This window comes from Heterocephalus glaber, unplaced genomic scaffold (genome assembly GCF_053883595.1).
Source record: "Heterocephalus glaber isolate CG9 unplaced genomic scaffold, H.glaber_assembly_v1.0 deba00001532, whole genome shotgun sequence".
NCBI lineage: Eukaryota > Metazoa > Chordata > Mammalia > Rodentia > Bathyergidae > Heterocephalus > Heterocephalus glaber.
This window is the reverse complement of record NW_028258330.1, coordinates 28,046,638-28,059,521: the sequence shown is the minus strand read 5'-3', so window position 1 is coordinate 28,059,521 and position 12,884 is coordinate 28,046,638. Positions and strand designations below refer to the sequence as shown.

General features: G+C 43.8%; 1 protein-coding gene across 7 annotated transcripts in view; it reads right to left on the bottom strand.

The window, feature by feature from the left end:
* Nucleotides 1–3,524: 3,524 nt before the first annotated feature.
* The window catches only part of Rpn2 (ribophorin II), a 69,599-nt gene continuing 60,239 nt past the window's right edge, over nt 3,525–12,884 (bottom strand). For 2 of the 7 annotated variants that reach the window (XR_002390272.1, XR_015442022.1), the window contains exons 14-18: nt 12,259–12,354; nt 10,513–10,588; nt 9,743–9,898; nt 8,486–8,615; nt 3,525–3,849 (exon numbers count right to left, since the gene is read on the bottom strand). Coding sequence is in view for 4 of the 7 variants with exons in the window: in XM_021246929.1 (XP_021102588.1) it covers nt 3,837–3,849; nt 6,860–6,907; nt 8,486–8,615; nt 10,513–10,588; nt 12,259–12,354 (363 nt within the window). In the remaining 3 variants the exon portion in view is untranslated. Of the gene's footprint in view, nt 3,850–6,859; nt 6,908–8,485; nt 8,616–9,742; nt 9,899–10,512; nt 10,589–12,258; nt 12,355–12,884 lie in introns of those variants that run through there. The other 5 variants (XM_021246929.1, XM_004867807.3, XM_021246930.1 and 2 more) reach the window with 3 other exon arrangements.

The following is a 12,884-nucleotide window of genomic DNA, read 5'->3' as shown; positions in this document are numbered from 1 at the left end:
TAAAGAAGGACAAGACATTTCTAGCTAAATGGATGCATCTTGAGACCATACCCTTAAGTGAAATAAATTGGACACAAATGTTTAAATATTGCATTGTTTCTCTGGTGTGAGAAACCAAAAGTGGAAATAAGGACTAAAATGTATAATAGATATTGGGAAATGGGAAGAAAATGTTCAAATGGGAAGGGGAACAAGAGTGGGGGAGGGGGAAAGGAAGGAAGGGACAAAAAAAAGTGAAAATAGAAGGAAAAAATGGAAACAAAGCTTTTGTATCAGGGAGGGGAGGGTGAGTTAGGGGAGGAAGGTGAATGGGGAAAAATGAAGAGGCAGGATATATCCTGTACAGCTACAAATTCCCTATGATGGGTGTTTTCATCATGTATATCTAAAATGTTTTCCTTATAAAAAAAAAAAAAGCAAGAAGACGACCTTTTTTTGGGGGGGGGGGTACCGGGGACTGAACTCGGGACCTTACAGAACCACTGAGCTAAAGCCCTGGCCCTAAGAAGACAATCTAAAAAAAACAAAAACAAAAACAAGGTTTATGCATTAAACCTAAAAAAAAAAAACACTGCAAAGCCTGGATGATGGGATGTCTGTTTTGATTAAAAGTGCAAAGAGAACTGAAGCATCTAAAAGCTGCAGGCAAGTCAATGATTAGCAACCCACCTCCTTCCCTTTCCAGCCCAGGATACTGCCACAAGGAAAGGAAAGTGCTTTACCCAAGTCCTGAGGGAGTGGCAGTCAGGTCTCTGGTCTCCATCTCCAGACCTGTAAAGCCAGCTGGGTTCTTCAGAGGATTCAGACCACCTGCTCTCACAGGAAGCCCAGGAAAGAAATGTGAAGCATGGGAACTGGGAAATGCTTTGCCCGGGAGAGTGAGGAGACAATGAGGACAATGAGGAACAAAAGCCTCCTCCAGAGAAGACTGGCCATTGAGGGCTGGTGTCCCACTTCAAACAATTGAGGCGGGCAGGCTGGGAACCTGCCAGGGCAGAACAAAGGACAGGAGCTGAATGGAAGACCCCGAGACCCCTCCTGCTTCCTGGACTCACTTGCTCATCTCTTTCCTTGGCTTGTCCAGTCAAAAGCAAAAAAAACTCAGGGGCCGGAGATTTAGCTCAGTGGTTCAGCCGCCTGCTGCGCAAGCGCAAGGACCCGAGTTCATCCCCCGTACAAAAAAAAGGAAAAAAACTCAGGGCTCTCTCAACTTCCAATTAGTTTTTCAAATGACATAATGGCTGCTGGTACTCATTGCTACTTGTGGTTTTCAAGGTGAGTGCAATTAAAGAGGGAAAAACCATCAGGGCAGCAACTCCAGTGCTTTGTCTCCATTAACTAAGGACACTAATGGCGTCCTAGAAGACTTAACCGCTCCCCACAGAGGTGCCAGGAGGGTCATACCTTGAGACTAAGAGCTATTTTTTTTTTTTTTCCTAAAGAAATGCTCTAATCACTAGGGGTCTTGTCACTTTTAACATGACCTATGTTTGAATTAACTTAAAGAGTTCACAAAGAGGCTTCCCTTCATGACTTCATTTATTCCCTACAATAACCCTCTGGGGGAAGGCAGGGCAGTGCAGGGCTCATTGGCTGGCTTCTCAGAGAGGTCAGATTGGGCCTGGGTCACATGACTGGTTGGCTGCAGAGCTGGAGGCTGATTGGGAGGCGGTGTTCTTTGTGGCTGTAAGGCTCCATGCCACTCAGGAAATGTGAGCTGGGAAGTCAAGTGACAAATGAATAGAAGAATGTGGACCCTGTACAAATTACTTACTGGACTCCTGCCAATACCCAGGAAATGGTATCAATACAGATGGTCCTTGACTTATGATGGAGTTACACCTGATAAACCCATTTTAAGTTGAAAGTATTATGTAAAAAATGCATTTAATCCTAACCTACCAAACATCATAGGTTCGCCCAGCCTACCTTAATCATGCCCAGAACACACACATAACCTACAGCTGGGCAAAACAATCTAACATAAGGCTTATTTTATAATAAAGTACTACCTTATATAATTTATTTAACACTATACAGTGTTTTTACAATGAAGTCTGTACTGACAAGGAAGCATGGGGGGGAGGGGTTGCTGGGGATTGAACCCAGGGACTCACGCATGCTAGGCAGGTGCTCTGCCTCTGAGCAACCTCAGCACTTTTGAGGCAAGTCCTTGCTAAATTGCCCAGGCTGGCCTTGAACTTGCAGTCTTCCTGCCTCAGCCCCACAAGTAGCTGAGATTAAAAGTACTCATGTGCCACCATGGCCAGCTCAAACTTTTTTTTTTTGCAATCCTAGGGATTGAACCTAGGATCTCTGTACCAGAATACCTCCCCAGCCCTTTTTTATATTTTTAAAGATAGTGTCTTGCTAAGTTACTAAGTTGCCCAGGTTGGGCTTAAACTTTTCTTCTTGCCTCAGCCTCCCATAATGCTGATTATAAGCATGTGGCACCTAACCACACCTGGCTTCAAAGGAACATTCTTGAAATGGATGTCCCTTTAACTCTTAGAGCCTAAGATAACCCATGTAGTCAATGCAGTGGTTCGAATCTGTAAGCCTCCAAAATTCACGTTAAAGGGATTGAAGAGAGGGGAAAGAAATGGGAAAACAAGAATCAAGATATATCATGTACAGGTAAAATTCTGTATGATGAATGGTATCATTATGTATATCTGAAATGTAACAATAAAATTTTTAAAAATTAAGAAAATTCATGTTAAAGCCAGGTAATCCCAACACTTAGGAGGCTGAGGCAGGAAGATCGCTGCAAGTTTGAAGCCAGCCTGAATTATAGAGAGAGACTGTCTCAAAAGAACCAAAAGAATCATGTTCAAATGAAATCCCCAATGTACAGCACTGGGCCTTTAGGAGGTGATTAGGTCCTGAGGGTTCCACTCTCATAAATGGATTAGTGCCATTAAAGGGTTGAGGGAATTACTAGCCAACTTTCTTCCTTTTCAGTCCATTATGTGAAGACAAAGTAGCCCTCACCAGACTCCAAGTCTACCTGCACCTTGGAGTTGGACTTTCTGGTATAGAATGGCCAGAAATAAATTTTTATCACTTACAAATTACCCAGTTTGTGGAATTTTGTCAGCAGCAGGAACTGACTGAGACAGTTGGCCTTCCCCTTGCCCATGGCATGTTGAGCTCAGAGGCCTTCAAAAGGCAAAAGACCTGAGCAGGCTCAGCTGCTCTGTGTGTGTGTGTGTGTGGTCCTTCAAAGACCATCAGGGCTGCTGTGCAGCAGTGGCTGGAGAAGCAGGAAGGAAGCTGGCTTTTTTTTTTTTTGGTACTGGGAATCGAACTCGGGTCCTTGCGCTTGCGCAGCAGGCGGCGAAACCACTGAGCTAAATCCCCGGCCCCCGGCTTTTAAAGGTAATTCTGAGTCCTGCTAAGAAAGGGGTGAGAAGGATCAATGTAAAAAGCCCTGGAGAAACACCCTGGCCATCTCGTCAACATCCAAGTTCTCACGTTATATAACCAAGGATCCCACCATCCTAAAAGTACTCAACCAGGCCTTTGTTCCTATTATTCTCTTTATTTCAAAAGCAGATTAATTACAGGTTTCAACTTTTCAATGCAACATCTGGGTAGTAGGACATTCACAGCATCTTGCTACGGCATCATGCCAAAGATACAGACAATCTGAGCCACGGGTATCTGCTCTGTGTAGGGGAAACTGAAAAACAAGCAAAAGTAACCACATTTCAAACTTTCTCTTTTTAAATAAAGTGACTTTTTTTCGTTTCTCTTTTCACACTGTGAACTGTTTTTGACTCCTCTTTTCAACATTCATTTAAGTTTTCAAATTTTCCATCCTTTTCCTGGAACTAATGTGCTGTTCTGAAAGAAAAAGGAGACAAACACAAAATTATTGAAGGTCTCAATTCATGGCTATAGTTCTTAACTGGTGATAACACAGAGAACAAGGTCCTCTCCTACTGTGAAGATCCCACTTTACAAGGGCATAATCATTTATCTATTGGTTCTATTCATTTATGCCCCATCTCATTTCGAAAAAGAATGTGGGACAGCTAGTCATAACTGAAGCTGATAATGACTTAAAAACAATGAAACAAACTCAAGTGATAGGTGAAAATACTAAGGAGATGAGGTAATTCCAGGCACACATCTCACAGTACAAGGCCAAAAGATTATGTAAACTTCAGCCAGAACAGAAAGGAGAATTTAAAGAATGCTCTCTTCAATTCCCCAGACTCTCTATCTGCTGACCAACATGTGGCCCTTACGGAGCTAGAAGATGAGATCCTGTACCATATTCCTGTCAGGGGTGTGTTCTTGCCAAGTCAGACTGAGCATCTAAACTTCACAGAATATTCTCAAAGAAGGGGCTAAACACACAGAAAACTTTTAAGAGGAGTTAAAAACCTCTATCTCCTTTCTTCTTGGCTGCTTTTCCCTAGACTCTGAGAAGTAGAGAAACATAAGAATCAAAATTGATGTCAACATCAATGATGGCAAACCTTTTAGAGCTTTCAAAGATAACAAACAGCTGGCTGTGGCATGCAGGCCATAGGTTCACCACCACTATCTAGACAGAGTCTGCAGTAAGGGGTTGGGGGGTGACAGCAGCAAGTAACTGATTCAGGCAGGTTCTGGCAAGCAGAGAGGTAGGTGCCCTCTGCCTGCCATCCTTAGCAGGCATCTAGACCCAGCAGTGAGGACTAAGGTGATAATCTGCAGTGTTATACAACGGAAGGCTCCAAAACAAGTCCTAAAGCAGTTCCTAGGGGTAGGCACAGGCATGCAGATAATCCCAAGGGCCAGGCTACACGCCCCTAACTCCTTGCCAAGCTTCCAAGGCTCCTAGGAGCATTAAAGTGTGTCTAGGAGCGTTCACGCAGAAAGGACGAGACAAGTATGACAGAAATACAGCTGAAAGGTAAGTGGCCCACGAGCCTGGGTCTTAGTCGAGAAGTTACACCCTGAACTATGCCTGCTCAAATCAAAGTTTGTACTCAGCTACCAAGGATAAATCTAAACACTGGGTCCCAACCTCAGAAAGTCCCAAATGTCCAAATGATCAAGTGACTTTCCTCTCCTTCAAGCAACATGATTTGGGAATAGTAGGATCAGCACGGACTATTTAAAAATCAAGGGGAAAAAAGTCTAGAGTAAAGAATTTAAAACTCTTTCATGCAACAGAAAGAACTAGTTCTGAAAGAAAATCTCACACAGAGCAGCTATTAATTTAGGAAAAAAAGCCAGCCGGAGGCTGAGGCAGGAGAATCACCAAGAGTTTGGGGCCAGCCTGGGCTGCATAGTGAGTCCAAGGCCAAGATGAACTAGATAGCTACTACTAATCTGTCTTACAAAATTAAAAAAAAAATTTAGGGGGCTGGGGATTTAGCTCAGTGGTTCCACCACCTGCTTCGCAAGCACAAGGTCCCGAGTTTGATCCCTGGTACCGAAAAAAAGAAAACTTTTAGGGAAAAACGAAATGGGTAAAGTCAAGTAATAGGGATGGGCAGAAGGGACTTGCTTAAGAAAGGCCCAGGGGAACTTCCTGAAGTATGGAAAAAGTCTCTGTCTTGAATGAGGTGGTGGTTACATGATATACCTTTTTTGAGATTCACAGAATTATACACTAAAAACAGTAAATTTTACTGTATGTAAATTATACCTCAGTTGATCCTGAAAAGAAACAAAACCAAAACCAATGTAATTTCTTCTGGTATTGAGGACTAGGTGACCCAGTTTATACTCGCACATCAATGAAAAGACTCTGTTTTTTGTTGATCTCTCCTACTTGCAGAGGATTAAAAACTAGATAGCTTTGTTGCTTTGGCGGAGAAAGCCACTTCCAAGGCAAGAGAAAAAAGGGAATATAATTTGGAAACTCAAATAGCTCCCTCCCCTTTGTTGGTCCAGGGTAGGGGTCAGCCAACTACTGTATGTCGCACAGGGCAAATTCAGTCCACTACCAATTTTGGTGAGTAAAGTTTCACTGGTATACCACCACACCCATTTGTTTACGTGATCTACGTCTGCTTTCACACGACAGTTTAGTTGTGACAGGCACCATCTGGCCTATAAATCCTAAAATACCACCAGTTTTTTTTAGAAACCTCTTTGTGAACCCTGGTCTAGAGGAACAGATCTGTGAAGAAGCAGACACTGTCCTTCCCTCCTGCATCTGGCCTCCACTTCCTCCTTGTCCTAGCACTAACCCCTAGAAGGAGGATGAGCCATGTTTCAGGCACATGGGGCACAAACCATCACCATTCTGTGAGCTCGAGGACCTGGCTTCACTGCTGGGTTTCATCTGTGGCCCTCAGTCCTTCCTAATTTAGAGTCTCACCAAAACACACAGTTTGGCCCCACTAGAGATTAGTGTTTTGCAAAGGCCCGGAAACAGTGACAAGTGTGCCAGGATTTGCCATGGGACCATCATTTCATACATTTATTTTGAAAGGGATCTATTTTAAGAAGTTCGAGGTTAAGACAAAAAAGAAAAACAAAAGAGAAGTCCAAGGTTGGACTTGTCTTATTGTCACTCTGCTCTCACATAAATAGAGATCGGCTATGAGTATAAATCAGAACCCCATAGGACACAAGGGAGGATGAACCCTTACACAGTCAGAGCCAGGCCAAAGTTGCTCTGCTGCTAAGTTACTGTCTCATCTGGGCTAGCTCAGGAAGCTTTTGTCCTGGTCCAGTCACAGCCACATCCAGCAAGTTGTAAAATGGCCTGAGATTCGATCTTTGGCATAGGGAGAAGGAGGGGGGATGAGTGGGCTGAGAACTTGACAGACAGAATCACTGACATGCATGAGGTGGCAAGATGGGAAAGGGACCCTGCTCCTGTGATGAGTCCACCCTTTATCTTTACCGTAGTGTCCTATATTTTGCCAATCTACTGCTCTGCTCTGCAGCGATCCTGCCAAAGGAAAGAGGGTTTGAGAATCAAGAAAGGACAGAGAGAAGAGAAATAAGCTGAGGACAGAAACAGCAAACACCCAACTAGAGCTTCCATTAGGGTCACTTATTTCCCCAGGGCAGTGCTGGTTCCAGGACTTGCGAAGATGTGACAGAAGAGTAGGCTTTACCCTTCTGAAGGGGGCCATGGGTGTATAGATCTGGGGGGTGTCACTGACCCTGTGGGGATTCTGATAAAAACCATGGTTGCTTTCCCCAGAAAATGCAATATGATTTAGGATTCCAGATTAGGAACAAATGCTAAGCTGGACCTAAACCAAATGGTTTCTACTCCACTCTCTTTTATTTCATGCATCTTACAGGCAACTTTTAAAAAAGAGAAGTTAGCAGAGCATACCCTCTCAGCTCTCTGGGAACTCAGACTGATTATTGCAAAGGAAGAGGATTCTGCTTTGGAAAAATAGCTGAATCTTTAGCTTTCTAGACACAGTGCATAGCTGCCAAGTAATGGCTGCCGAAGAAGACAGAAAAATGAACCAGCTGCCACTGCTGGTGCTAAGGGGAGCTCTAGTGGGACTCGGGTTACTACAGAAGGAGGATGTCTGCACCAGTCTGCACAGAGAGGTGTTCTGAAAATGTATCACAAAGGCTCAGGTGGAGGTGAGACCTTTGCCTCTCCCAACCATCAATGGTCTCCCTGAGAAAGCCTCTCTCGGATGTGACTGACCTAATTGGCAGCCATGTTGGAGGGGAGGCTACTGAGTGACATTCTGCCAGCAGAAGTCCTGGAGACAACACATGACACATTTGAAAATGATTTCTTCCAAAGGTAAAAGCAATTCTGAGCTTTTCGTCACTGAAATCACCCAGGTTCTAATACAGCCAAAACACCTAAACGCCTTTGTGACATTTAAATTTGCCTCTAATTCTGTTCTGAAAGTCAAGCTGCCAGCAAGCTGCCATTATGTCAAGGTCTGACCATTTGTCTAACTCTCATGCTGTTTGGTTCCTGGAACAGTGATATGGGCTCCTAAGCAGATGCTCCCTGCTGGGAGCCTTTGCAAAATCTGCAGCTTCTGTGGGAAGAACACAGAGTTCACACTGGGAGGAAAAGCCCCAGGGGCCATCAGGGGCTGGGGAGGAGGGCAGGGCAAGATCCTGTGTTGCAATAAAAAAGGACTTTTTTTTTTTTTGCAGTGCTAGGGATGAAACCTAGCACATGGTAGGCAAGTGCTCTACTACTGACCTACATCCTCAGCTTGAGAGGGGAATTTTTATATAGCCAGCCAAATTAGCAATCTTCCACCACATATTCTAACCCATTTTAATCTTCATAAAGAACTATTTTCCTCTCTAATTCTAAAGTATCGGGACATAAATTACTGTGGTTTTAATACATCTACAGGTGATCACTAAGGTCCTTTCCTGACCTAGAAGTTCCTATAGCTTCTGCATTAGGCTGGACTACAGCAGACTTGCCCCTTAGGGTCTGAGTCACATTGCCACATACCCTGGGCTAAGGGCTAGGCTGGCAGAGCTGACACAAACATCTCTAATCCCTAGCCTACCCCAGCCTCACCTCTTAACTGCCTGCTGGGCCAGCATCCGATTGCCAGCCAGAAATGTCACACTGCCCAGGATGGCCAGGTACTTCAGGGTCTGGAACATGTTGAGCTGAGTCCAGTAGACATACATGAGTCCCAGCATAGCTACAAGAAAAGGTGTCAGAGTAACAAATTAAATGACACAGTGACGATGCCCTAGGATGAAGGGGAATTAGAAACACCGACTGTTGGGTCATGAAAATGTTTGCATTTCTAGACCACCTTGTTTTATCCCTCTTATGTGATGCCAGATAGTAGGTAACTCAATTTATTTTGGCTATCAAACTTGACTACTAAGAAAAGTAGAGGTGAAAATCAGATTTTGGCTACTTTCTCTCAATCCATCTCACATATATTTCTCTGCTTTTTTTTCTCCTGCAGTACTGGGAATTGAAACCAGGCCTTCACACTAAGTTACACCTCCAGCTCTTTCTTTAGTTACAGGGTCTCACTAAGTCATCAAGTTGCCCAGGGTGGAATCAAACTTGCAATCTTCCCGCCTCAGCTTCCCACAGTGCTGGGATTACAGGGATGCACTACCAATTTCAAAGTCTTAATGAAAGTATGCAGAATATAAATAAATGAATAATTTTTTCATTAAAAACATGTTCATAAACAAAAACAAAAACATGTTCATGGGACTGGGGATTTAGCTCAGTGGTTTTGCCACCTGCAAGCGCAAGGACCTGAATTCAATCCCTGGTACCAAAACCAAAAACCAAAAAACATGTTCAGGAAGCCAGACCTGATGGCCATGTTAAAGATGATTCATTACTGGGACTAGGAAGGGATCAAGGAGGAACGAGGTAAAATGTTAAGTGAAAAGAGGCTAGAGCTGGGTACTGAGAGCCCTGGGCTCTGGTGCGGGCTCTGCCCTTACCAACCACTTCATTTCTCTGAGCCCAAATTCTCTCACACGTCAAACAGGATTATAAACGCTGCCGAGTCTCTCCTATTGGGGTTGGGATGAGAATCAAATAAAGAAACATACACAAAAAGAAAACTGACCCCCAAAAATCCATGGCTCTGAACAAATTTATATTCAGATTTTGTTCTCAGTCTGACCCCAGAAAGCTATCTTTCAAATCTAGTAACTGAGCTGAAGAAAAAAGTCATCCTGTCAAATCTGCCCAGAAGGATGCCAGATGAACTCCAGCAGGGGTTCTGTGAGAATCTGACCAAAGTTATGGACTCTAGGGCCGGGGATTTAGCTCAGTGGTTCCACTGCCTACCTCGCAAGCGTAAGGTCCTGAGCTTGATCCCCGGTACCAAAAAAAAAAAAGTTATGGACTGTCTCTTTCCCCAGAAAAATGCAGACACACATTTGCCTGGAATTTCATGGGAGTCATCTCCAGAAGCTATACACTATGGATGTGAAGATGATGACCCTAGAAAGAGGCAAAAGAATTTAACAATATTGAAGTTTCAGTGAGATGTAAGGCCGATTTGCTGATTTACTGATTCAAGAATATCAGAATCTTGGAAATGCCTAACTTGTTTGTGAAGTTACTGTCATGTTATTTGAGGCTGTTTGGTCCCTATGTTCTCACAGAACGAGGTAGGACAGTGTGTCTGACCATGGAAGTGACTGTTTTTCTATTACTGCCCAGACAGAGCCGCCAGCACCCATGAAGATCGATGTGGTGGGGAAAGACAACCTTTGGAAACTGCATTAATGCTCTTCATCCAGGAAAATGGCTCAGTGTAAAGACACGGTAAGTGAGTAATCTCTGGAAATGGACGGGGCTATTAAATGAGGGTAAATGGCCTGCCAACAGCCTCCTAGTACAATGAAGCCCAATATAATGACAGCTGTTCTAAGTTTATGGGCCAAACAGGTTTATCATCCTATTAACTGTACTAAAAGGCCAGGAGGAAGAGGGCAATGTTCTGCTATTAAGTCATTATAGTCAATAGGTTGAGGGTCTATTTAACAGGGCTTTTGTGGGGGCAGACAAAATGTCAGAGGAGGTTAAATAGAATTAGCAGCCTGGGCACTTACCAGCATGTCCCAGGTGAAAGATAATCGTGCTAGGAGCAAAAGTGAAGTTGGAGACATTGGCTCCAATCCGGATCCACTGAATGATGGGGAGAAATACATTAAAAAGACATCAGAACTTAAAGAGAGGCAATATGTGCCATACCAATACTAATCCCAGGAACAGCACTCAGCACTTGAAAGTTCACACATACTGGAAAGACAGGAATTTTTCCAAGTGACAACCACCCTATTATAAGATGTAAGGAAAATTTGCCCTTTTTTCCTTACAAAGGCATTTCGGCACCTGCTCTCAAATGTGCTTGGTTAACTCAAACCTCAACATCATTTTTAATGACTGAGAACATTTCTATTTTAAAGCAGGTAAAACCATGAGGCTGAAAGGTCAGAAATTGCATTTATGATGAATTAATTGGCTCTTCCATTAAGTTCTGTGAGAATTGTTACGATAACCACATTTTTGAAATTCTGGTCACTCAAATAGGAAAAAAAGGTGCTCATATCCTGAATATGGTTCCTGAAAGCTTATAGAATGCTTTTTAGACCTAGATTAACCAGTAATTATTTCATTACATTCAACAAATTAATTGGGAACAATTCTCCAAAAGTGAGCTATATTGAGGTTTTTTTCTCACAATTCTCTGAACTTTAGGGCTGGGGATTTAGTTCAGTGGTGCCTGCCTCACAAGCTCAAGGTCCCGAGTTCGATCCCCAGTACCAAAAAAAAAATTCTCTGAACTTTGAGGATATGCACTATTTATAACTTTTAAAGAGAAACAAAGAGGGCTGGGGATTTAGCTCAGTGGTTTCACCACCTGCTGCGCAAGTGCAAGGACCCGAGTTTGATCCCCGGTACCAAAAAAAAGAGAGAGAAACAAAAAACCAATTAATTGGTTAAAAAATATGTGAACAGGGCTGGGGATTTAGCTCAGTGGTTCTGCTGCCCACCTCACAAGCACAAGGTCCTGAGTTCAATCCCCGTACCAAAAAAAAAAAAATCTGAACACTATAATGAATATACGAGCTAAACAATTCTTCTATACTCTCCAAAATGTCCCCTCCTTAGAGGGGTCCAACACTGATAACGTATTTTTAAACATTCTTCCACAGAGAGGATCACACTCGACAATGACCCTACTCTTAGACCGGGGATTTAGCTCAGTGGTGCCAACGCCTGCCTCGCAAGTGCAAGGTCCTGAGTTCGATCACTGGTACCAAAAAGAAGATCCCAACAATTACCCTACTCCTCACCTTGCTCACTTGGGCCACCTACCAGCAAAGAGACCTAACCTTTCTGTTAATAAGCTGCATACTGTCATATCATATGCGTGTACTAATGAACACTTGCTTTTATGAGGACTTTCAGTTGTTTCCAGTTTTCTGCTCCCAACATAGCTGGAATGTGCAGCATCTGCTCTCCATTCTTCATTGCCAGTGGCATGGCCCTTGCCTTTTCACACTTCATCTCATTTGAACACTCCCATGGAGAGTCAGAGCCATACACTTTTGTCACTTTTGTTATTAGGAACTTTCTCACGTCCCCTTGTTAATGGATCAGTTTATCTGGCCACTCCTCCATAGTGGGGAATTTCGGTTATTCTAAAATTTTTTGACCATCAGCTCAGGTCACAGCTGCTAGGCCCCTCTGGAGCTGTGCTGAGGCCAGAGCACAAAGCCTCCTTTGCAATGGCTACATCTGCCGAGTCTGTCATCAGATACCCGCTGCCCATGTTAATTATGGTGACTCACCAGAGCAAAAAGCAAAAGCAAAGGCGAGAGTATCAGGGCCGTGAATGTGTTAGACACCACTGTGAGGGGCCTCTTCTCAGGCTCTCGGAACAGGTGCTGCCAAGAGAAGACACACCGGGAAGACTTGAGAACATGACCTTCCAGTAGGGGCAGCCATGTTTCTCTAAAAGGTCAATGACAAACATGAAGAGGAAATGCCCCCAGAGGCTAAAGCCTTTTGGCAGTAAGTGACCACTTGGCCTTTCATCTCTTCTTAATACTGGCTTCTGATCTCAGAGGTCTCACTTCCCAAGATGCTACACTGGTCCCAGCTCATTGCTTGGCCAACTCTTTTTCTACCTCAAAGACTTGTTGCCATTTAAGCTTAGAGAATGCAACCCAAGTAATATCTGGCTGGTGTCAAGGAAGGTGGCCAGGTCTATGGACCCATGGCAGGGCTATGGATTTCATCATGCGTTAGGTTCCAAGGTCATATGCTGTCCCCCTACTTCATTTAGCTGGCTGGCAGTAACAACTTCTCCTTTTAAATTTAACAGCACCTTACTACAGATGGTTCCAACCCTAACTCACCCCTGTCTCCCCCAGCCACAGCTCTGAGGAAGAGCTGAACAAACTTTTTCCTCCTT